At 38.4% G+C, this 26,124-nt stretch overlaps 2 protein-coding genes across 6 annotated transcripts in view; one reads left to right on the forward strand and one right to left on the reverse strand.

Moving 5' to 3' along the window:
- Positions 1-25,192, forward strand: part of il17rel (interleukin 17 receptor E like) — a 32,964-nt gene extending 7,772 nt beyond the window's left edge. For all 3 annotated transcript variants that reach the window (XM_023952280.1, XM_020714322.2, XM_011490946.3), the window contains exons 2-18: positions 3,411-3,438; positions 3,714-3,860; positions 11,332-11,438; positions 11,679-11,793; positions 12,210-12,254; positions 13,627-13,769; positions 16,353-16,424; positions 16,511-16,565; positions 16,638-16,801; positions 17,071-17,115; positions 19,621-19,675; positions 19,789-19,931; positions 20,459-20,512; positions 20,592-20,649; positions 22,130-22,228; positions 23,650-23,691; positions 23,813-25,192. In XM_023952280.1, coding sequence (XP_023808048.1) covers positions 3,794-3,860; positions 11,332-11,438; positions 11,679-11,793; positions 12,210-12,254; positions 13,627-13,769; positions 16,353-16,424; positions 16,511-16,565; positions 16,638-16,801; positions 17,071-17,115; positions 19,621-19,675; positions 19,789-19,931; positions 20,459-20,512; positions 20,592-20,649; positions 22,130-22,228; positions 23,650-23,691; positions 23,813-23,925 — 1,377 coding nt within the window. In that variant the 5' untranslated portion in view covers positions 3,411-3,438; positions 3,714-3,793 and the 3' untranslated portion in view covers positions 23,926-25,192. The remainder of the gene's footprint in view (positions 1-3,410; positions 3,439-3,713; positions 3,861-11,331; positions 11,439-11,678; positions 11,794-12,209; positions 12,255-13,626; positions 13,770-16,352; positions 16,425-16,510; positions 16,566-16,637; positions 16,802-17,070; positions 17,116-19,620; positions 19,676-19,788; positions 19,932-20,458; positions 20,513-20,591; positions 20,650-22,129; positions 22,229-23,649; positions 23,692-23,812) is intronic.
- On the reverse strand, positions 4,069-8,585 carry LOC111946918. Of its 3 annotated transcripts, none has more exons than XM_023952279.1 (4): positions 7,925-8,585; positions 5,341-6,398; positions 5,088-5,255; positions 4,069-4,551 (listed from the first exon to the last, which is right to left on the reverse strand). In XM_023952279.1, exons 1-4 carry the CDS (start codon positions 8,246-8,248, stop codon positions 4,482-4,484), a joined length of 1,620 nt encoding a protein of 539 aa, XP_023808047.1. In that variant the 5' UTR covers positions 8,249-8,585; the 3' UTR covers positions 4,069-4,481. The 3 variants fall into 3 exon arrangements, with proteins under 3 accessions (XP_023808047.1, XP_023808045.1, XP_023808046.1); XM_023952277.1 differs by having other exon boundaries at positions 4,939-5,255; positions 7,925-8,579; XM_023952278.1 differs by lacking the exon at positions 7,925-8,585 and having other exon boundaries at positions 4,939-5,255; positions 5,341-6,581.
- Positions 25,193-26,124: the final 932 nt, after the last annotated feature.

The raw sequence follows: 26,124 nt of genomic DNA on the forward strand, positions 1-26,124 counted from the left end.
TGGTTTTCTTTAAGCCCAAAAATACATCAACTAGCAAAGTAACAGTTATGAGTTAAAAATCAGTAGACTGGTCACCTTGATGGTGGCATCTTTTGCTGCGCTGATGTTAATTTATGATATATAGCCTCTTTTATACCTTTTTAGTCACTTCAGAACATTAAATATGCTCTTTATGCTGAGTTTTATTACTTTATGTCGTTTTCTATCAAAGGGGCTATAGGAACTCAATTTAGAACTTGAACTAGGTCTAGAGCAGGGGTTGTCAACTTTTACCACTCAAAGAGACATTTGGATCAGTTTTTTACAAAAAAATAAAACACAGTGAGCTGCAACACCCTTTGGCTTGCCAACCGTAGCCGTCAGCACAGGGAGCCGCTCCAGGGACGAGCAGTTCACCTGATTCCGACCCGCTCCTGGATCAGACCTGCTCACAAAAATACAACAGCTGGTGGACAGATGACCCAGAGAGGCTCTGCATGATGAGGCTTTTAATCACTCCTCATTCATCATGTACTGTCTTTGTAGAAGAACTCTCCATCCCATAACAGACTGCGTTTACAGCTGCAGACACACCCCTCTGCGTGTTCACGCTGCTCTCCTCCTTCTGCCCGCTCGCACATCCAGACGGTGCTATAGGCACCATGACAATCTGAGAACATGATAGTTATTTTACAGAACCACAGAGAGCCGCAGGTTGCCTACCCCTGGTCTAGAACTTGAGGAGCTAAGTCTAGAACTTGAGGAACTAAGTCTACAACTTCATGAGCCAAGTCTACAACTTCATGAGCCAAGTCTAAACCTTAAGGAGCTAAGTCTAGAATTTGATGAACTTAGTCTAGAACTTGATGAACTTAGTCTGGAACTTGATGAACTTAGTCTAGAACCTGAGGAGCTAAGTCTAGAACTTGATGAACTTAGTCTAGAACTTGATGAACTTAGTCTGGAACTTGATGAACTTAGTCTAGAACCTGAGGAGCTAAGTCTAAAACTTCATGAGCTTAGTCTAGAACTTCATGTGCTAGGTCTAGAACTTCATGAACTTAGTCAAGAACTTGAGGAGCTAAGTCTAAAACTTGATGAACTTACTCTAGAACCTGAGGAGCTAAGTCTAGAACTTCATTAGCAAAGTCTAGAACTTCATGAGCTTAGTCTAGAACTTGATGAACTTAGTTTAGAAGTTGATGAACTTAGTCTAGAACCTGAGGAGCTAAGTCTAGAACTTCATTAGCAAATTCTAGAACTTCATGAGGTTAGTTTAGAACCTGAGGAGCTAAGTCTAGAACTTCATTAGCAAAGTCTATAACTTCATGAACTTAGTCTAGAACTTTATGAGCTTAGTCTAGAACTTGATGAGCTAAGTCTACAGCTTCAAGCCACTGAGGTGTGGGATGCCAGATTGACAAGACGCTAGGTGGACTAAAATGTAATTTTCCTGTATGGCAAGCAAAAAGAATACATTTTTTGCACTCTGATCCAAGTTGCAGATAATTGTATTTACATTGTTGATATCCAATCTACTCTCAGTTATCCAGTACTTACTGCAACAGTGGTCAAAGACCTTTTGCCCTTTCGTCCGAGACACACCTGTTTATTTGTTTGCTTATATGTTTGTTATTTAGTAGGGGGTGTGACGATATGCTAAAATCTTAATTCGGTTCGATTCAGAATTTCATAGGGCTCGGTTCGGTACATTTTGGTTCGGTACTGCTGCGTAACAAATCTGCCTGATATGAACTGCTATTTTATGAACTCTTATTTTATTGTTATTTATTGTTTGAGTTTGCGTGTGTTTTGCTGCCAGACACCTGAATTTCTCCCTTGGAAGATAAATAAAGTTTTTATCTATCTATCTATCTGTCTGTCCTTTCGTCCATCCATCTAGTCGGTGATCTGCTTAGTAAAATAAGAAAAACTATTAGCTGCCAGGAACCAAAAACTTTGTATAATTACTGTAACACTGGCCTGAAAAAAAAAAATTTTTTTACTTGCACATTTTTTTCTTGTAGACCTGATTGTTACAGTCGGGTGATGCTGTTTTAAGTTTGTTAACAGATTAGATGTGTTACTGTGGCATACGCTATCTTTGTGTAACAATGTCAACACACAGCCTTCCACTTATCCATTTGTCTTTTCCCTTCGTGGATGCTCACAACAAAGTCAAAGTGTTCCCACACAGGAGAGCGTAAGGAGATGGGGGGGTCCTCATCTCTGGACTCGCATCTGCATTAGCCGTATGTTGTCATGCTTTCTGTCCGTCACCTAATAATGTCTCGGAGGAAACTCACGGCTAACATTAATTCTGCCTCGGTGCAAAGTTTATACAGTGGCGACCAGGGAGTTAGCCCCGCCTATAGCCACTAAGACTCATGGGAAATGTGAAATCTTGTGTGTTGAATCCTTAACCATGACTGAGAGAGCTATGAAGAGAAGTGAGGTTCATGTTGTTACGCTGTTTGTGTGTGTTCATAATAAATGAGTTTAAATGCCGGAAAGGAGATTGAGCAATCTATTTCTCTGTCTACTCTCTCTCTCTCTGAGACTGTTTGAGTGCGAGTGGAGCATGGGCAGGGCAGTCAACGCAGCTAGTTAATTAGCAGCTTGACACTTGTTTCCCCGTTAGAAGTGACAAAGCAGCTGGGTCGTTACAATGCATATGTGGGGAAAAAAAGAAAAAAACGTACCGAAACGGTGCAGAAGTGAACCGAACCGAAGCTGCCGAACCAAAACGGTTCGATTCAACTACGTGTATCAATATACCCCTATTATTTAGCTGTTGTAAGTAATGAAAATGAGGTAACGGAAATTTGCTCAACAATGTGGATGTTGTAAATCAGAAATGGCATGCAGATGACTTTTAATGACATTAGTAAGTTCCTTGTCATGTTTGCTTTAGCATTTTTTCCTTATTAGTCATTGTTCAGGGTGATTCTGGAGGTGTGAATCTGACAGCCAATGAGATTACCTAGAAGCTCTGTGGTTTCTTTTTGTCTTTTCTTGCCTTATTTTTATTATTATGGGTGTGATCTTCCTGTTATTGCAGGTTTTTTTTAAATAAAATTAGAACACCTGTACTTTGCATCTCTGTGAGGAAATAGTTTGCAATTTCACAAAATGTTTTCCTCTTCCTTAAAAAAAAAAGTTTAACTGAGCCCATTCAAACGTGTTACAGCATCATAACTATTTCAAACTAACTATACAAATCATCAAAACGCAGCACGGATGTTTTTATGTCCTGGTTGCATTCAAACTAGAGTAGCAATAAGGATGTAAAAAGCTCTGGTGTGGGAATCCCCAGTCTGGTTCGGGGAGCTACCTTTGTTCTCAATAAGAGTCACTTTGTTCTTCTTACTCTCACTTGTTCACAACAAGCTGTTTTGCTTGAGTGCATTTCATCTCTTTTCTTCCTGTAGGGGCTCAGCTGCAGGACGAAAGCAGATTGTGAGTATGGGTGCAGATCGCACACATGGGTTCTTATATTTTTACATCAAGTGAAAATCTGAAAGCATGTCAGGCCTGTAACATGGTGTGAAAAATTTTAATTGTGATAAAATTGAAACCAAAGGCCTTTTGACTAGGCAAACAGGATTAAACAAACATAATTTCTTTAACAAAAGCAGCACAAAAACATTGTGTCGTTTTTTTTTTTGGTTATAAGCTAAACAGGTTGTTGTAATGAGATCTATATGTTTTAAAACTTCTCCTGTCATGTGCAGATTGGTTTCCTCCTGCATGCCTGGAACACCTGGATCACCTGAACACTTCCGTGTTCCACAACGTCAGTGTTTCGCCGGTGATGACATGCGCGGGGAAGCAGAAGTGCAAGCTGAACCTTCGGGTCAAAGCAGTGTTAGAGCTATCGGGTGAGTTAAATGGATACACACAGAGGTGTAAAAAGTACTCAAAAATTTTACTCAAGTGAAAGTACAAGTACTTAGGGAAAATTTTACTCAATTAAAAGTAAAAGTATCTGGCTAGAATCTTACTTGAGTAAAAGTAAAAAAGTACTCCATTAAAATTGTACTTGAGTATTAAGGAAGTAAAAGTAAAAGCAAGAAAGAAAACTAGAGATTCTTGTTTAAGCTTTTAATCTCAAAAAACATTAAATGAAATGCATACAAGGTTTTATCCTGCTTTAGAACTGTTTGTATTTAATTATCAAACTATAAGACAGACAATCTAATGCCAGTACACGCTACTCAAAGTTGTAAAACCTCAGATTTAACTTCAGTAGAAGCTGATTCTCAAAATTGTTAGTGTCAAGCCTAGCTCTTTTGGGGCTGAAAAGCAATCCTGCAGTGCTGAAAAGCCTCTCACAGGCAGCCGATGCGGGAAGAGGTGTATTAGTCTTGATAGAGAGGCTGCAAATAGCAGGAAACGTGAGCAGAGACTCCCTGGTGTCTGAAACACAGGCCAGATATCCATCCAACTCTTTGCTGGCTTCATGTGTTGTCGGTTTCAAAGAAGCGAAAAAATCTTCATCATCAGATGAACTGTTGGCCAATTCCTTCTTGTGGTCCAAAGGCTCCAGATGCACTCTGATGTAGTCCATGCCTACAAGCACAGTGAGCAGACACAAAGAAAAGTTTGGTTGAGGGGCTTCTGACTGGGAACAAATTTTATGGATTTTGTCATTAACTACATTTACGTGCAGTCATCTACATCTAAAATCATGCAAATCCCTTATTTTAGCATAAAATCTAACTGCATTTCCAAACCACATATGATACATATGAGTTTGGTTTCAAGAAACACTGAGGGATAACTACAACCTGCTGCAAGAATACTTTACATCAATATTCATATTGAGATCACAGCCAAAGATGGGATATAACATTCCTAAAAAGTGCAAAAATAAATAAATAAAAGAATAATTTTGGTATGGCTCAAAGGTTGCCCAGATTAGAATTCGTCAAGTGTATGTTGCTTGCATTCATTTACCTCGTTTTATGATGGTTTCATCATTTGTCCAAGAGGTCCGAAATTTAGGGAGAAGGATGGCAGCTGCTATGATCTCAGGATCTTCAAACATATGCTTGAATCGTGTTTGGATTCCTTGTTGTAGGGCATCCACAAGTGGGTCACAGTACCTGAGAGAATGGTGGAGTCGCTGAAGTTTCAAGCTTAACTGATGGACACTAGGCAGCAGCCACCCCAGCTGTGTATTCGTTTCCGCTTGCAAGATGTCGAGTACTTTTGCAACTGGACGCATTGTGTTGGCCCACTCTGTCAAGAACAGCATTTCTGCTGGATTAAACCTACAGGAGAAATCAGCATAATCAAAGAGTATTAAACAAAAACAACCCACATTTGTTTACATCGATAGAGGGGAAAAACACTTACATTGGAACCTCAAGAGAGGTGCATATATTCCGAAGTGCGCCTTCTCCTGCTTCTTTGCAAATTTGAAGAATTCTGTCAACAGCCATAAAAGTTGAATTCCACCGCGTTTGGTTTGGCCTTAAAAGCTGAAGCCGGCTTTCTGATTCAACAGCTTCAGCTGCTAGAGCCGATCGGCTGCTTTTATTCCATAAAGCTTGGCATTTGCCAAAGACAGATCTGTAGAGTTTCTTGTAGTGTTCATTTGAGAGAGCTTTTTGGGCATCAACGCTTGAGACTAGGTTAAGTAAGTGACAGGCACACTTTTGATGTTTTGGTAGCTGGAATTCGAAGCCATCGTCTTGGTCCAGGACTCGTGAGGCATCTTGGAATTCCACACCATCACTTCCCTCACCACAGCCTTCAGAATCAGTGTCATCACTTTCACACCTTCTTGCCTCAGTCTCGATATCATTGTTTTCCACACCAAAAACTCTGAAAGCCTTCATAAAGTTGGAACCACTGTCTGTGGTTGTGCAAACAACCTTGTCACGTATTTCATACTCTGAGTGGATATCATTCATGGCACTGGCCAGTACCTCAAAAGTATGAGAGCCCATTAATCTTTTGCAGGCAAGTGCAGCGGAATGTCTTTCAAGACTTCCAGGGTTGATCCAGTGAGCAGTTACACCAATGAATGACTTTCTACGTGCAGTCCAACAATCCGTTGTGGTTGCAATCCATTCAACTTCACTCATGGCAGCAGTCACTTTCTGTTTCATGATCAGAGCAGCTTCAGCTATCTTGGAGCGTAAAGTAGGCCTTGTAATGACAGAAATGCCAGGCTGCAGTGTACTAATCAGCTCTTTAAATGATGGCAGATCAACAGTGCTGAAAGGATGAAGTCCTTGAATGATGTACCTTAATATAGCTTTGTTCACAGTGACTGGAGACACATGTTTGACTGGGAAAACTGAGTCAACTTTCAGTTGCTTACTGCTGGAAGCATGGGTGGAGGTCCCGATCTTTCTCTTCTGTGCTGTCAATTTAGAGTAGTTTTTGAGGTAATTTGGGTGCATTCTCTGTAAAAACAACAAATAAATATTTATATTGTATGCAATAAATGTAACAATTACACATACACTCTCTGATTACAGCATTAAAGGGTTAGTTCACCCAAAAATGAAAAGATGTCATTAATGACTCACCCTCATGTCGTTCCAAGCCCGTAACACCTCCGTTCATCTTCGGAACACAGTTTAAGATATTTTAGATTTAGTCCGAGAGCTTTCTGTCCCTCCACTGAAAATGTATGTACGGTATACTGTCCATGTCCAGAAAGGTAATAAAAACATCAAAGTAGTCCATGTGACATCAGTGGGTTAGGTAGAATTATTTGAAGCATCGAAAATACATTTTGGTCCAAAAATAACAAAACCTACGACTTTATTCAGCATTGTAGCGTCACTGCGAAGTCGTGAACGCGGATTGACAACAGACCCGGAAGAGAATACAATGCCGAATAAAGTCGTAGGTTTTGTTATTTTTGGACCAAAATGTATTCGATGCTTCAAAAAATTCTAACTAACCCACTGATGTCACATGGACTACTTTGATGTTTTTATTACCTTTCTGGACATGGACAGTATACCGTACATACATTCTCAATGGAGGCACAGAAAGCTCTCGGACTAAATCTAAAATATCTTAAACTGTGTTCTGAAGATGAACGGAGGTCTTACGGGCTTGGAACGACATGAGGGCGAGTCATTAATGACATTATTTTCATTTTTAGGTGAACTAACCCTTTAATAAAACTGACATTTGCAGCCAATTGCACACTTTATAATGTTAAATACTTGTTGATTTTAGAAATACAGTAGCATTTAGTGACAATCAAACATTAATTTTATTTCTGATTATATTGACAAAAACACAGGACTGTAAGGCTGACATGACAGGGTGAATTGATTTCATTACATTAGTTTTGATGGTAACACTTTTACAATAAGGTTCGTTAGTTAACTACATTAGTTAACATGAACTAATAATGAACTGCACGTATACATGTTAATTTCAACATTTACTAATACTTTATATCTTGTTAACATTAGTTAATGCACTGTGAACTAACATGAACAAACAATGAACATCTGTATTTCTATTAACTAACGTTAACAAAGATTAACAGATACAGTAACAAATGTATTGCTCATGGTTATTTAATGTTAGTTAATACATGAACTAATCAACCTCATTGTAAAGTGTTACCGTTTTGACAATACAACATGTTTGGAAAAAAATTTCTCGCTTGGTTTTCTTGTGTTTTGCATGAATTCAAACACAATGAGAGCACGGAATGATAATGATTATTCAAAGCTGCAATAGGCGCCAAATTTCCCGTGGACCTAACGTTACCAATTACAAATGCATTTTAGCATTTTATTACGTGAGCCTTATATTGTCAATCGCATGCATTAGTGAAAATAGGCCTACTACACATATAAAAGGCGCGCCATCAACGTCAAAACATGCACACCCAAAAAAAAAAAAAAAAAAAAAAAAAAAAAAAAAACTATCAGTAAAACAAAATACTTAATGTACTTACCTCAATATGCTTCCTTAGGTTTGATGGCGAACTTTTGAAGGCCGATATTTCTTTATTAAGCGGGAGACAGAGGACACATTTCATCTTGAATGAATCTTTATTTACACCACTTAAAGAAAAGAATTCGCGAAGATACGGCCACGGGTGCTCTTGATCCTGTGGCTGATTTTGGACTGTGCTGCTCGCAGCTGCTGATGAATCACATACTTCCTCCATTTTCTTCCACTGATTGACTGTTATAATTTCCCTAATTTCCAGGTCAAGGTGCTGTGCATTGTGGTAATAGATGTGACATGACGTCACTTCCAAAGGACCAATGAACATGTCTGACCAATTTCATATAATGTGAAAACGATTTTCATAGGCAGAATAAATAACATTTAAATTAAACTGGGCATCAGCGCAATTCAATTGGTTTGGTAATAGCAAGGGAAAATAGAATGAAGTGATCTCCAAAAAATAAGTACTTTTTGACTGTAAATAAAATTGTAAGGAGTAAAAAGTACTTTTTTTTCTAAAAAAATGTAATTAAGTAAAAGTAAAAGTATTGATTTTTAATTGTACTCAAGTAAAGTAAAAATCCCCAAAAATAATACTTAAGTACAGTAATCAAGTAAAATTACTCAAGTACTTTACACCTCTGGATACACAACAGTGCAGAGTTGTGCTCTGCTGGGAAACAGACTTAAAAAGTTCAATAGCCCACAGTAGACATTACACTGCTCATTTCGATGACTTTTTTAGGACTACAGAACACATTCCTAAACACTCATTGCTTGTTTTCAGTAAAGGATGGAGCCATGCTCTACTCAAGTTAGCCAAAAATGTATCGCACTGTGTGAGCGTTTAGATACGACTAAGCAATTAGATAATCTTTGACTCTTAAGTAACACATTTTCATTTTTTATTTTATTTAGTAATAACATTTATTTGCAGAAGTAGGGGATGAAACCATGCTCTACTCAAGTTAGGCAAAGTGTTTATCCTATGTACACACTGGGCATGTGTGGTGCCCAGTGTGTACGAAGCATATATACACACTGGTTACCACACATGTCCAGTGTGTGTACACAGCATGTCCGGCATTTGTGGTATGCTAAGTACAAACAGGGGATATGTGGTGGGTTCAAGAACATGCTAAGCATGGGATCTTGAGCATGCTTTTAGCATATGGTGTTCATATGCTAATCCTATATATGAAAGACTTGGTGTCATAAATTTCCATGTGGGTACAAACCACAATCATTAATTTCTCCTCCTTGTTTAATTTTCAAACAGTTGGAACTTCCATGTTTTATAAAGGACACTACCCATAATTCACTGCCAAATCCGAGTTCCTAAATGGTCAAAGTTCAACTGGTTTAACTGAAAGCGTGCGTTCAGTTGCAAACCTGTTTTGAACGTAGAACCCAAAAACGGACTTAGAAACTTGGGTAGTGATGTGTGAATGTGAGACTTTTGAAAGCGTAAGCCAGTAAAACAAATATGCGCACTTTTAGATAAACTCGGTGTGAAGATAACATTAGTGCACTGTTTGGCCGATTACAACCTAGGCTTTTATAGTTTGTTTGTTTTTATCCCACGTAAACATATTTAGTGTTTGTTTGTAGAAATAGGGTATGAGTAATGCTCTGTTAAAGTTAGCCTAAAAGTTAGCGTGCTATGTTGGTGCACACATGTACATGCTTCAAAGCAACCAAGTTTGTTTTCAGCTTTCTTAATTAACTAAGGTTTTTCTCTACCAAGTAAACACAGTCATTGTTTGTTTTCAGATGCTCAAGTCAAGTTAGCCAAAATGTTGGCGCACTTTTTGAGTGTTTATTAGCAACTAGTTATTTTACCCATGGCTTTCCTAAGGGACCTTTTTTGTTGTTCTGGTTAACACACCTAGTGTTTATTTTACAAATAGAACGGATAAAACCATGCTCTACTCAAGTTGGCCAAAAAGTTAGCGTGCTGTGTGGGATTTCAAGTGTACATGCTCAAAAGTGACCAGGTTATTTACTTACTGCTTTCCTCAATCTAGTCAACACATTAAGTAAAAAAAATTGCACAAGTAGGGGATAGAGCACACTAAGTGGGCGTTTAGATGCTACTACATATTTCATTAACCCTTGACTCTCTAAGCAAATCTAGTAAACACTTCCAGTAGTTGCTATACTCAAGTTAGCCAAAAAAGTCACACCCAGTTGATATGCACGTGCTTCGAATCAGCAAGTTTGTTTTCACCTTCCTGAAGGAACTTTAGTTATTTTTAGCCAAGTAAACAAATGGATGGATCCATGTTAGCTAGCCACTCCCTACTAAAATGAATAAAAAGATGTCACACTGTGTTGGCATTTGCATGTGCTCAAGCTAATAACGCTCAGTTTTCTGGAGTCATGTCCTATAAACCTGAAAATGTGGTTGCCATAACGACAGCAAAGGCTTAGGCCAGGCTAATTTTCCACAGTAGGTTTCTTTTAGATATTTCAGATATCTCCATAGGCACATTAGTTTGACAAAGGTAACAGCTTCACAAAAAACAAACAACAAACAGCTTAGCTAGAAATAACTTGTTTGTGCTGTTGACCTTCACACACACAACGACTTTTTTCAGTCGTGTTAAGCAAGATGCACTCAGGATTCTGTCAAAGAAATGCAAACAAGCTGGAAAGAGAAGAGAGCACTTAATACAGAAAGACTGTTTGAAGCTCACGTCCTTGCAAACCGTGGCCAAGAGGCATCATAATGAATCAAATTCCTGTCAAACCACCTTTTTAAAGGCAACACCCATTCATTACGCATCAACCTAACAGCCGAAACAGTGACAGTTTTTTAAGGTGGGACGTCTTATCTTCTCATTTCATCTTTGTAAAGCAAAACACTTGTGATAAGGTTTCTAGCAGTTATACTTTTTAAAAAAAAGTGCAATTCACTTTTTTATTTTGTTGTGGATAATAAATATAAACGGAACAACCTTTAATTAGTCTGCACTTTTTTATATTTAGCCACAATCTTTGAAGTGGTATGAAAAATTATATTCTATGTTTTTAAATTGTTCAATAAGACCGTGTTTATTTGCACGTTTACAAAAATTAGCAATTCAAGCATGGTGGAAGTCGCATTTAAATTTTTTACCAAGATCAGACTTCTGCCTATTATCTTGTACAAAAGTTTGGACACACCTTCCCATTCATTTGAATGGGAAGGTGTGTCCAAACTTTTTGTCTGCACAGTATATGTAATTTCCGGTTTCTGATTCTGCTTCCTTCCCTATGAAATCTGATGTGACCCAGACAAAAAAAAAAAGTGTTGCAGACATACATCATTATTTAACATCCGTTCAACAGCGGAGACATTCCTCACGTTCTTTGATAAAATAGAAAAATACGTACAAACATTTCTTTCTTTTTTTTTTTTTGTAGAGTTCATTCATGGTTTGTCCATTTGCACCGTCAGTGCGGGGATGATGAGAAACTGCCAGAAGATCGTCTTCACGAAGACATCAAGAACAAAACTGTCTGGACTGCTGGTACGAGACTGGGCAGATGATCTATAACATCCCAATAATCCAGGAATCCCAACTATGTGTTTAGTTTGTTTGTTGCGTCACTTCCAAATGAATTTTTCTTTTGAACATCTCGGTGTTTATTCTAGCCGCTGTGATTTCAATTTGCCTGGAAGGCTGGGAGGTGTTAGACACGGCTGCCACGCCAACACTGACACTTTGACTGTTCTGATTGCCTGTGTTTTTTTAATGTATTCCCTTCAGGTGAGAGTTGACAATGATTGCACTGAGATCTCTCCAAGCCAACAAGTGCAAGTAACGATAAAAACCATACCTGACTACTGTGGCACACAGTGGACCAGCAACTATCACCCTTTAGGTACTAGGGATACACTCTTGGTTTCTTCATTTATTTAAAAAAATACAAAAGCTTTATGCGGGTTTGCAATTGAATGTTAATTAAAACTAGCCAAGGTAAGTGAACAGTGCTTTGTAACTTATCAAGTGTTTTCTTAACCCTTGTGTTATCTTGTGGGGTCAAAGTGACCCCACCCTTACATTGACGTGTTACACCTACCATGACAAAGGTGGAGAGGATTTCATGTAATCTATGGACACCAGTGAAGATCATATATCATTGAAGAAAAAAGGTTCAGCGCACTTTCTTGTGGGGTCCAAATGACCCTACTCCCAATTTTAAGTGCCTTGGATACCACAAGGGTTAATAAGTATTGTCACATTAAAGGTTACATCATGTGGGTAACATTTTTAAAGAGAGATTTTACTTTTCCTCAGGATGCATGATGGAAGATTTGAGAAGAAACGTCCCAGAATGCATTAGTAAGTGCATGCTTTCGCATCAATATTTCGGAGTTTTGTTTTGCTTGTCTTGGAAGTCAATAATTCAACGCATAGGTTTCTGCGCGGTCTAAAGCTTTATCGAGGTATTGCAACCAAATAATTCTCCCATTACACCTATTCACTCCACTAGTTTTGTTTAAAAAAGATCCAATAGACGGGACTATGGCCCGTGGTATTTTAGCAATTTATTTTTCGGGGATTGTAAATAGAATAGAATATTGTAAATAGAATGCAAGCGCTTCAAGCATTAACATAGTTAGAATAATTAGCATTTTTTGACCATCTGGTTTTCTGAGATAGTCAATGATGCTAAACGCATTGTAGCACTTTTGGTAACATTAGCATAGTTAGCATGATTGGCATTTCTAGCTGTGTTTTTCTGAGATGAATAGTATTGCAACACTAGCTCATTTAGCAACATTGGCAGTTAGCATGATTAGCATTTTGAATTATGTGTTTTTCTGAGGTAGCTGACAATGCTGAACACAATGTTAGCACTTTTAGCAATATTACCATAGTTAGCATCGTTAGCGATATATTTTTAGGAGATCGTTGAGGATGCTGATCGCAATGCTAGCACATTTAGCAGCATTAGCATAGTTAGCAGGATTAGCATTTTTAGTTCTGTGTTTTTCTGAGGTAGTTGATGATGCTGAACACAATATTAGCATCTTTAATGATATATTTTCTCTAGCACTTTTAACATGGGCTAATCACATTTCGACCATCCTACCTTTGAACTACGGCGGCTCATAATGTATTTTATTTTGTTTTAGTCTCTTTAACTTTTCTATTGGTGCTTCTAAAGCATTATGTTTATCTCCACCATAAACTTTTATTAGGTCTCGTGAAGTGCGTATTGTGTTTTTTAAGACACCAGTGTTTCCAAAATATGTCCAAAAATAAACATACAATGTTTTTCTTCTTCAAAAATATAATTCAGAGAATAAAAAATAACTAGCTTGCTCTTTCTCCTGCAGCAAGATCTGAGATCAGAATGTAGAAAAAGGCTAACCTTTATATATCTAAGCTCTGTTTAATGTGAAAGGCTTGCATGCACAACCACACACTTGGAATGCACAATGCTCCCATTTTAGTAAATCTTGTTCAATTCTAGTCACAAAACTTTTTATTTTATATATTTATTCAATATAGGGACAGCACATATTAATCAACATTTCTGTCAATATGCCAGAGTTGGCCAAAGGGCTATTAACTGGAACATATTTTTAAACCCAAAAAATCTTGAACGTTTGAGGCCCCAACAGAACTGACCATTAAGATGGAAATCTATTGCATAACGTTCTGGTTGTGTGCCTCATCCTCTGATAGTTTTTTGTTTTTTTTCCAGCTGGTAGGCTGTCTTACAACACGAACCTGGAGAAGAACGAGCTGCAAATTAATGTGTCAGACATGCTTGAGGATCACACCTACCACCTCCGGCTGTGCCATAAGGATGATTACATTTGTGCTGGGACAGGAGACAGCACACAGGTCAGAACCTTCATTTAACAGGACTTTTTACTTGAATTTCCATCTCTTTAATGTCAGTGCATTCTCAGACACCAAACTAGGACAGTTCATTGGGTTTACACGTGTTCTGACTTTTAAAAAAACCTTAATAAAGGGTCTGGGCAGTTTGTTTTCCTTGGAGGTAATTTGGAGCCTGTTCTTAATCTTAGTGATCACGCTACAGCATGACATCAAAGGTCTGACCTTATAAAAAATAAACAGTAATTGCAAACTGGTGCAAACTGTTGTTTTCAAGTTTCCATTCAATAACAAAAAAAAGAAGTTAAAAACGTTTGAATTAGAATTTAAGATACTAAAATGAGCTAAAATCCAGTTTTTTTTCTGTGTTCTGTCAGTCTTTATTTGAAAAAGGAAAGTATGCCCCCTCCCAGAATTATTAATAATTTAAGTAAAGAAAACTTAACAATCACAAATAAAAAAACAATTTTTTTCATCTTCTGAAAGTGGATGTTTTTTTCTAATTTACGGCAACAAAAGAAAAGTAATCAACTGTCAATTTTTAAATTCATTTCTAAATGTCCGACAAGTGACAAGGTAAAAAAAAAAACAGCGTTACCCGAGTCCAGGTTGGTCACCATGGTTACAAGCTAAAAAACTTCGTTTTTTTTTCACAAATTCAGTAAACTGCATTTTTTTTGGTTTGTTTTTTGCAGACAAATAAAATGAAACAAACAAAATGATTTTTTTCTTTTAAATTCCTTTTTGAAAAATTGATAATCAAATAAACTAATAACATTTTAAACATTTTTGCATTTTTTCAAAGGAAACTTGAAATGCTAAAAAGCACACGTAACTTCCAGTTTGAATCGCATTTAAATAAAACAATAAAGTTCAATCAGGCCTGCCGGAAGAATACTGTAGCTAAATCCTTTAACTTTTTTGCCATTCTAATCACCTCCTTTTGGGTCACCCCTCTATCCCTCATGATGGGACAGCCTGCTCATAATTTGACAATATCTGTGCATCATTTCAAGATTAAACATAAATGAAATAAAAACAGAATAGTTGTTAGGAGAAGTAAATCTAACAGTATAGATTAAAATTGGGAATACAACTATGTGACATAAAATTGAATGAGGGCTTCTTTGCCAACGAACCCCCAAACTTTTCACTTTCACTTCCAAAAAAATAGTGTTTCTAACATGTTTCTCTGACATTTTTCATATTTTAAGAAGAATGGATTTCTGAGCCATTTTTGTTGCACTGGTGATGTTAGGTTGGGGATGTGAGGAGCTGTAAACTAGCAGGAGAGAGTGTAAACAGAGAACTTTCAGCAACAGGGAGGGAGAGGGAATTGTGCTCTGCACCAATGGTCTCGCCCACAACTCAGAGGCGAATTTCTAGTAAACTACTGCCGCTCTGTAGAAACTATGTCCTAGAAAATGACACAAGTACCAATACGTGCTCCTTAACCCTTGTGCTTTCTTAGATGACCCCACCCTTACATTGACGTGTTCTCCCTACCATGACAAAGGTGGATAAAGGTGGAAAGATTTCATGTAATCCATGGACACCAGTGAAGATCACAATTCATTGAAGAAAAATTGTTCAGAGCACTGTCTAGTGGGTCTAGATGACCCAAGTGCCAAGGATATCACAAGGGTTAAGCATTGCAAAAAAAACAAATGCAATAATTTTTAGCTGAAGACTTGAGCCCCATAAATTGTGTATTTAATGTTATTTTTTTTACATATACATATTTTTGATGATTTTTTTGGAACGGCTTTCCACTCTGCTGTTGTCATTTGCCACTCTTGCAAAATCTTTTGCCCCCATTCCCGCTAGGAGTGTGGAGAAAAATCGCTGTATCGCGATAATTCATTTGACGATACTTGCACCGATTTACAATGCTGACAAGATGATATTTATTTATTATTTATGACAGTCCTTCAGCGTCTGACTCTTGTTTTCCACTTAAACCTCCAACCGCTAGTTGGCAGCACCGCACACTGAGCCTCTTTAAGCATCCCTACACAGCACCAAAACAACAAGATCTAGTGAGAATCAGCTTTGTTGTTATGAGACATGTAATACTTAGTTTTTGTGTGGGTACCGATACGAAACTCTTTGCCATGTTGCTGCCAGGACCATATAAAAAAACACAGATTGTGGTGCTTTGTCGTGGGGTCCAGATTAGAACCAGTGACAACTGAGATGTATCGCGATACGATACATATAGCCAAACTCTTGCCAATACACATACCCCTACTTTCCGCCCCCCAAATAAAATGTTCTAGCTCCGCCCCTGCTGCCATATGAAAGCTTTTGTTTTGGTAACACATTTTCAGAGTCCGGGACCCGAGTCAAGTGTCTGTTTGACCACTAAATGAACTTTTAATGCACCCAGTGTGACTCAAAGTCAACTTTTAAGGAAGCAAAGAAGGAATTTTTGTTCCATTTTACCGCTGTCATGCACTAATAGATGTCTAAATTTATAGAGCTGATGAAAGAATGTGTTTAGGCCTCTAGAAAACCCCATAAATTAACTTTATTGTTGAGAAGAAAAAGGTGAAGAAATCTTAAAAGTCTTTATTTGTGCTGTAGATAGAGAAGGAACAACCCGTAAAGAGTGCCGTCCTCCGCTACACTCGACCTTTGCCCTGCCTTTGCATTGAGGTGACAATCTCCCAGATCCTCCAGGTTCATAATCTACTCTTTAAAAGTGAAGTAACCATCTCACACTCGTTGGTCACTCTCTGCAGGGTTGGTCGGCTGTGGTAGATGCACCCAGGGTGCGAGTGTGTCCTTTCCAAGACCGTAAGTTACAGGGGACGCATCTTTGTGAAGGGAAACTGATAAGACCGTGTAAGGATTGGTGCCTTCATCCAGGTTTGGAGGAACTGTGGTTGGGGATCACCTTTGACCCGCTGGAGGAAGCTCTGCTGTGGGAGCCTGCCTGCCCCGTGAACGCCGTGGCCGCACTGTGCGAAAAGAAGGTGGATGGGACCTGTGTTGATCTGCCGGAGGCCTCCCAGAATGTCAGCAGGGGAAAGGTATGTTGAAGGTCACGCAATTAGAATCCCAGTGGGCGTGGCATCACTTCTAGAGTACTGTGGCGGTTCACAAACCAGCTTGTCCGGTAGTTATCTCAGAGGTTAGTCATCTTTGCTACCTCCAGGCCAAAAACTGGTAAAGGTGAGATATCCAATTTTTATGTAAAGTCATGTCAAGAGTTTTGTTAAACGATTTTTAGATTCTCCCGGAGGCCAACAGCTTGATTTGTTTTTGACACATGGCTTTGTTGTTTGATTATGTTTTTCAGTTGAAATTCGCTAAAGTGGATCCACGCCCACAACTGTGCATGAAGGTAAGGGTTATTTTTTGGATCTCCTGCTACTGTAACTCTGTATTCTTGCGTGCGTCTGTATGTTGGACCACGTCCATCAAGCTTGGCTCAAGGGCACATTTGGGAGCTTTCTTTGCGGATTCTCCAGGTCAAAAAGTTTGAAACGAACACAAAAGGATGATAAAACTACAACTTTTTGGCATGTTTTTATATGGAGAATGTTGTATTTGTCCTAACCCCATAAAGTCCCACTCCAATCATCTTTTGCTCTATTTTTAAAGCCTTCCCAGTGGTCTTTTAGCAAGAATTCTGCTGTTTTTAGACAAAATCAAAGAACCTGTGTTGTTTTCCAGGACATAGTCTCTGCAAAGCGGCAGGACTTCATTAGAAATTCACCTCTGAGTTGACCATTGGCGTGGAGGAAAACCCCCCACCACCTCTTCCCATCACCCATATTTGGGAGATCTCTATTTCATGGTTTCCCACAAGCTTCCAGCCCCTCACAACCCTAACCTCACAACCCTAACATTACTGGTGCAACAAAAATGGCGAGCAGTATTGGAGTATCCAGCTGGTTGTAAATGTAAAGTACAGACCAAAAGTTTGGACAACCCTCATTCAAATAAATGGGATGGTGTCTCCAAACTTTTGGTCTGTACTGTACATATATACACATACATGTATGTATGTATATGTATGTATATATATATATATATATATATATATATATATATATATATATATATATACACACACACACATACATACTACCAAACATACACACTCACACAGATATATATATATATATATATATATATATATATATATATATTATTTTGAGTATAAAATACAATGGTTATGTTCTAAAAACTCAAGAAACGACATAGTAAGAGTACTGAATTCTTTGTGTGCCTCGTCGTGTGCATGAATATTATTTGTGTAGCAATACATAAATAGAATAGATAAGGCATTTTATGATGAAAACAGGAAGTAGGGACAACTGCATTTCATATAAATAGTGTTATGGGGGGACTAGAACATTTCTAAAGCGCTGCCGTGGCTGAGCTAACGGCGGCCCCTCTAGAAGCACGTGCTTCAGGACACTGTTGCCTTATTAGTGGGCTCGGATCCCCCGAGCGGGAACCACGGACCAAGCAGCAGCAGTCCACTTTGCATCGTGGAGGCGCGCCTGGGCTACTTGGGCCTCAATAAACACTTGTGTAGGCAGATGCGGTAGAGGCATTCCATTGGCAGAAAATGCATGTGCAGTGGTGCATGTATCAGAGGATATTTGATAGGCTGTTCTACATATCAACCAAGTCACGTACTTCTCAGTGGGGAAGATGATTAGTTCACAGATTTTGTAAAAATATAGTTGATTTTTTGGGGTTATTTATATTTAATGGCCCGTGACACGTCCACATGTCGACGTAATGAGCACTCCTCATATACATAGATCTGTTTGCCTCCAAGTGGATGCATCAGAATGGATAGAGGGAGAGCGTGTAAACAAAGAGCTGTCATCAACGGGAACGTAATTGGGGGCCGGCTTGCACTGCGCCACAACTCAGAGGTGAATTTCTATTTAAGTATTGCCGCAATGGAAAATTTATGTTGTAGAAAACGACACAGGTTGTTTAGATCTTTACTAAAAAACTGCATAATCATTATTAAATGGACCACAAAGAACTATTTTACACACAAAAAAAATAAATCAAAAAATGTTTAGAGTTGGTCTTTAACCCTTGTGCTATCTTAGATGACCACACCCTTACATTGACGTGTTCTCCCTACCATGACAAAGGTGGTTAAAGGTGGAAAGATTTCATGTAATTCATGGACACCAGTGAAGATCACAAACCATTGAAGAAAAAAGGTTCAGCGCACTGTCTAGTGGGTCTAGATGACCCAACTCCTAACGTTAAAGTGCCTAGGATAGCACAAGGGTTCCAAGGTTAAACAGAACATGCTGGTTATCAGTAAAAAACCGTTTCATTCTGTGGTCAAAGTTGTACAACCACACATAGAGGGAAAAGCCAACAGTTATTGTGAAACTGCTCTCAAAACTGAACCAAAAGTGGAACAAAAACCAGCCACTGGGAAAATGTGGCTTTTTCCCGATACTCTGTCCCCGAAAGTCTGGTGTATCTCCACCTTCTCAGCGGCTCTTTTGTTGTCTCCTCCATAAAGGCAATAAATCCTCATTGTTCCTGAGCCGTGCCGAGGACTTGGCAGGCAAGCCCAAACACGAGCCCTCATTATCAACTCTCCCCTTTAATTTCCTCTTAAAGCATGTCTTCTGATCTCTATTATTATGGCAATGCGTGTGGTTAAGACTTAAAATGACATAAAGTCTGGTGAAGTTGAAAATAAAATCACAATGAGCAGACATTAACAGGAACCCCTTTGGGTTTTTTTGCTTTGGATGGCTTCCCTGAAAACAATGCAGAAGTGGCATTGGGCGCTGCAGCCGCATTAAAGGCGCTCCTTTACCCTGATTGAAAAAAGTTATTTTTCTTTGACCAGTTCACCATCGGCTCTCAGTCCTGGGTTCGGTGCCCCTTCAGAGATGGGATCAAAGGTGACACATTTTTCCTTATTTCTTGTCCTTCTTATTACATAAAGTATCAGAATGAAACCTCATAAAATGAGTTATTTCTGTTTACCCCTCTCCAATTGCCTTTCATTGCCCAGCTTGGGACTTTGTCGTGACAAACAAACAAGGGCACCGGGATGTCCAGCTAGTGTCGCAGATACCCGCCACCTTTTCTGTGGGGTTCTGTGGGAGGTCTGCAAACTCCACATGCCAGGACAACGCACGCAGCTCTGTGCAAGTGGTGAGTGTGCGGTCATAAATTCCCCCCCCCCCGCCTGGTTTCTGGAGTGCTGCAGAATATTACCCTAGGTGGACTAACTCCAGAGAAGGTGGATGACTCACGCTCTGTTTACGCCATGATGCAACCAGGCTGCTTTTCAACTGAACATCCAAGTTGCTACAAGGTTAAAAAATATGCCTTTTTTATTTAGGAGAAAAAAAGGATCATAATTAAAAATAATTTTTTAAATTGCAGCTCAGAGACAAAACTTTGCCTGCAGATTCACTGAAAAGGAGCTAAAATTGCTGCCCAGAAGCATAAATTTAGTCTAATACAGGATATGCTGGTGCTTGCTACCTACCTTTTGTTAAATATTTTCTTTTATTTGCCAGAATTCAAACATGTACTCAATACATTTCTAACCTCAAGCTGCTCGTTGTTATCAGTGCAATGAAAGGCTTTCTTCATCCCACACATCCCGTCTACTTTCAGAGATTAGTCACAGGCATAGACTAACCCTTTTTTTTTCTTTCTTTCTTTCATGAAAGCTCAAGGCTAACAACCCAACACTGATTGGAAAAGCATGCAACTCTTGTCTTCAGGTATGTTTTTATAGAAGATGTCTCTTTTGGGAGAACCCATTCATCAAGCCAAGACTTTACTGTCTTTGTGCTTGTACAGGTGAAGAGGCAGGATGTGAAGTACGCCGCCAATGTCGTCCACTGTTTTGATTATTGCAGTAAGTATGAGATGTTGTTACAGCAAAGTGTCCTAAGAGGGACTTCTGCACTATAAGCCACACCTAAAAGCCAAAATTGTATTCCAAAAAAGGACTGTGAGCCCTATAATTCAGAGCGCAATAAATATGGATTCATTCTAGTTGTATTTAATGACGTGGAATGGATTTTGAGAGGTACATCCGCTCTGTCAACATTTTTTTTTACAATTCGGGAATAAGGTTGAGTGTTATCGTGAACATACCAGCATGGTTAATGTGTAGATGTGTCACACAATGGTTAAGTCCGAATTCCTTCTCTACTCACCATATAGTGCGTTCGCCATTTTGTAGTGCTGTTCAAATCTACAATTCCGAAATCGAGTGCCTTAGAAATTTCCCAGAACTCTCGGCGAAAAACCAGTGCTCACTAGATTGACAAATATAGACCAGTGCATTGGGTTTGAACAATTTTTGCAAAGCATATGTATTAAAATATAAAATATCAACGTTTTCATCTTCAAGAAGACAGTGAATTCATGATTGGTTGTCGCGAGTGAGATTTTCACTTTGTGAAGTCAATGGACTTTAAAAAAAGCATGGTGTCTGAATTGCTTTTAAAATAGCACTACATAGTCCCACACTATATAGTTTTTTAGTATTTAGGGAGTAGGGTGGGATTTCGGACACAGCTTTTGTCTTTTTTCTTTAACGTGTTACCAACAAGGTTGGGAGTTAGCGTAATCGCTGGAACGTTTGTTTTAATAGTATACGTGTTTTTTTTACGTCTTCCAAAAAACGTTGGGAGTTACAAGTATTGCGAATACGCTAATCCAGCTAACATATAGTGATGCTAGACTGTTTTTTTTTTTTTTTACGTGTTACCAACAAGGTTAGGAGTTATCATAGTCAGAGTAACGTCTGTTTTAGTGGAATCAGTCTGTTTTTTACGCTTTGAAAACAAGGTTAAGTGTTAAGAATATGCTAATGTGGCCAGCGTGTAGCTGTGTTGGACACTGTTTTTTACAAGTCACTAACAAGGTTGGAAGTTTGCATAGTCACAGTTGTTTGCACAGATATAAAACACATTACTAACATAATATGTTAATGGTGCAAAGACACTTTTCTTTGCCACGTAAACTACTGGAATTACTTTAATTGTGTAAATGGTTGAAGAGTTACAATGGTCAAAAGGAGGTAAACACTGGAGCTAAAGCCCAGTTGTTACAGGGTTAAAGATGTATGATTGTACAAAGAGACGTAGGGGTAGCCTAGCATCATTCCAGGAAAAGAAATAAAAAAATAACCAACAAGAGTAAATTCACTCTTTCCAATGTCTCTTTCAGTTCAGAGTCTGAAAAACACAAACACAACACAAACTTTTGTACTGAGATGTGGAGATGATGCAACGCCGTAAGCTAGGCTAACGTTATTGTAGAAAAAACAAATATGAACACCCCAAAACAAGTGAATCCTCTCTTTTTTTCCAATGTTTATTTTACAGGTCAAGAGTCTCGGGACTTGACCTGGATTGTTCTTCCAGCAGCGGTTTGCCTTACCGGGATCATAATTGTTAACCTGGTGCTGCATTTGCTGCTAACTGGTAGGAAATAGGCTTAATGCTGATGGAAATGAGCATTAAGCTAACAGTAAAAAACCTTCAAATTTTATTCAGTTTTGTAATAAAGTATTCAAAAGTAACTTCATTAAATACTTACCTACGTTGCTGTTGCACAGTGTTCTCTTGCTGCATTGGATGCTAACTTCGACTTTTATCTTTTAAATTTACGACTTTGAATCTGATTACTTTTTTTTCACTTGCTGCATTGCATGCTCACTTCAACTTTATCTCATAAATTTACGACTGTAAATCTCATAAATGTACGAGATAAACGTTGTAAATTTATTACTTTAAATCTTGTAATATTACTTTTTTTCTCAAAACAAATTTCTTTTTTTTTCACTTGTTGCATTGCATGCTCACTTCGACTTTTATCTCGTACGTTTGCGAGATAAATATCGTAAATTTACAATTTTAAATCTGATATATTTACTAGATAATAGTCGTGAAAATACGACTCTAAATCTCATAATATTACTTTTTTTAAACTTTTCTTTACTTTCGTTTTTTTTTCACTTGTTGCATTGCATGCTCACTTCGACTTTATCTCGTAAATTTACACGATTCATTCATTCATTCATTCATTCATCTTCCATTTGTCCCTTTTGGGGTCACGGGGCTGCCGGAGCCTATCCACTAGCCACTTATTGGCCAAGGCACGGGACACCCTGGACAGGTCGCCAGTCTGTCGCAGGGTCATTTACAAGATAAAAGTCGTAAATTTATATTACTTTGTACTTTATATTACTTCTTTTTTTGGTGGCCCTAAAACTCAGCCGTAAGAACCAATTTCCAAACTTTTTTTTTTTTTTTAAATTACAGTGTAACACACTGGTGGATGCTTTAGCTCTCATTTTTAAGGCTTTTTCTTCTCAGAAACTGCAACAATCTTAAACAGTGCTACAATAAATCCTTTACAATGTATTTGTAATAGCTTTGTAATTTGTACATTGTTTATTTTTGTTCCATCCATGTGTAGTTGACGTAGCTCATATGAATATCACAAACTACATAGAGGTTACTTAAAATTTTAATGACAGTTGCCTCATGCTATGACTTTAATTCCCTGTATTGATCCAGAACACACTGGTTGCTTTGACACATGTAAACAGACTTTTTTAGAACAGAGTCTGTTTTCAAACTGTGGCATCCTTGTTCACAGAGACACTATATTATATTCACCTGCTTTTCCATCTAAAATTCCAATGTCAAAGAAAACAATAGCAGTTAAGCTATAAATGTTGTTTTGCTTTCTACTTGTAACGTGTTTTAATTAGAGCCTGATATATCCTTGGCAGTTAAATAGAAACAGCAGATAATTAAGTCATGAATGAGATTCAAAAAGCAGATAAGTAAACATACTTCCTCTTTATATTTACGCTACTCTTTCCTGTGTATTTTAGTTTATCAAAGGAGGAAAAAGGAAAGAGAACGGAAGCAAACAGGTGGGATGGTCCCTAATTTCATCATTCTGTAAGATGCATGCTTCGAACAGATTCTTCCTGAAACATTAGCATATTCATAAAAAAACAAAAACAAACGTTTGTTTTGTCCTTGTGGCTCCAGATTCCAAGGTCAACTGCGTGGCCTCCACAATGCCAACTGTCAGGGGCAGCCTTTTCATAACGGACCCCCCTCAATGCAGAATCAACGAGAGAGCCAACTTGATTTCCAAGTAATCGCAGAATAAGGCTCCAGTCCAAAACATGGAAACATCATGAAAGGATGTTACACAATTACATAAGTTCTCTTTCAAGTTTTTTTTAAAAAAGTTGTTCAGACAAGCATTTCAGTTGTTAGAAGCCTTGCTGTAGATATGTTAGTATGGATGCTTGTTCGTAGTGTAGTTCACCAAAGAGCTATATAGACATGTATAAATATATATATAGTGGTCCCTCGCTATAACGCAGTTTACCTTTTTTATAATCTTGCTATTTTGTGGAGTTTTCTGTGTAATTTTTCTTTAAGGGAAGTGTGTTCTGCTGTCTGATTGGCTCGTCAATCAATCTCCTCCGTCCTGCGCCTCCTGTACAGAATACATTGAGTTAGACAAATTGAAATATATCTTCAATCGCAAGCAGATCTTTTTCGTTGTTTAACTTTCAACGGTTTTTTTTGTCTATAAAGGTTTCAACTTTGAAACGTAGAAAAGAGCGAAAATGAGGGACCACTGTATGTGTAATATTTTAGGAGGTGTGCGTCTGGCTGAAAGTTAGTTGTTTACCAATGTTTGTATTCATGTTGCAGCTAAATATGTATCATCTTTATTTAAAAGTTCTATTTTCAATAGTAAATGGAAAGTATTTTACCAAAAAGAGCTCTTGTTTCAAAATTGTGTTGTCAATAAAGTTTGTGTTGATTTTTCATTCCTGGACAAACCCCTGAACCTGAATACAATAAGCTGAGCAACCTGCTGAGCTGCCTCAAAAGCACAACAGTGGCCCGTTTCTTGCAACCCCATCATTTTGATCCTCCTCCTTTAACCTCAGTTACAGCGGCCCGTACAGGTGTGAACAACCTCTCTGCCAATGTCAGTGTGTGTGTAGGTAGGAAGCAGGGATGTTGAACTAATTTACATTTTTGCAATGCTCTGAATTCTGTGAATTATGCAAGGGAACCGTGAGTGCGGGTCATTAGCACGTGTTCCTTGTGTGCTGGCTGGCCGGCAAACAGACATCTACTGCGGTATGGGGAAGCAGTGAGCACGGGCCTCCTAAATCTTATATTTTTCTTATTTTCATTGAGACGATAATAAATAGATGCCCTAGTTTGATTCTTGTTTTTTCCCCCCCTTGAATTAATGTGGGTAACAGAGACACGGAAGCAGGGGCGGAATGCGACTTTTGCAGCAGGACGGAGTGTGTACCAGGGATGTGATTGGAGATGTGATTATCAATGCTTTTCTAGAGCTTTTTAAGATAAATAAATACATCCGATCTCTAAACATCCTCCGTGTCTTCCATGCATTGCAATGTGTCACGCTCCTGAGTGTGAAGATCTGGCAGGGGCTCCAAGCCAGCTTTTGTTTGAGACCATGTAACCACTGCACATATTTCAGGTTTAATTTGTGTGATCAGATCACGGAGAAATGGCAAATCTCTTCCCAAAATACAGTCTACAGACATATTGTCAATAACCCCCACCTGTAACAAAAATGCCTGCCCGTCAACAGCTATAGTAACCTCTGCTGTAGGAGACAATCTCTGATCCCCATGAACACGCTTAATGTTGGTTTTGTTTCTATAATCAATAACACCATTTGACAAACAACACTTCCTAACAGGTGACACAGAACTACCGCTGTCTAATAAAGCAGACACATGTTTTACATTACATAATTGAACAGGATAAAATGAGGATAAGTGCGAGGTACTTTGTCTAAATGAGCCATCATTACCGGGAACATAGCAGTAACCTGAAAGTTTGGGCTTTGTAATCCTTGTCCTATCTTAGATGACCCCACCCCTCTACATTGACGTGTTTTCCCTACCATGACAAAGGTGGATAAAGGTGGAAAGAGTTCATGTAATCCATGGACACCAGTGAAGATCACAAATCATTGAAGAAAAAAGGTTCAGCACACTGTCTGGTGCAGGGGTGTCAAACTCATTTTCACTGAGGGCCACATCAGCGTAGTGGTTGTCCTCAAGGGGCCAGATATAACTTATACATCTAAGTAAAAGTAATGAAAAATAAATGTAACTACTCCTTAATGTTAAATTACTCATTATTCATTTATCATAACTTTTTAAATTGATAATTACAGTTGCATGGAAAACATATGTTTGCTTGTTGCTCTAACATAAATCCTCCTAAATTTGATTCTGTCAGGTTAGGTTATATTGACAGTGTTTAATTCCTAATGTATAGTTGTCCAA

The sequence above is a fragment of the Oryzias latipes genome, chromosome 23 (assembly GCF_002234675.1).
Source record: "Oryzias latipes chromosome 23, ASM223467v1".
NCBI lineage: Eukaryota > Metazoa > Chordata > Actinopteri > Beloniformes > Adrianichthyidae > Oryzias > Oryzias latipes.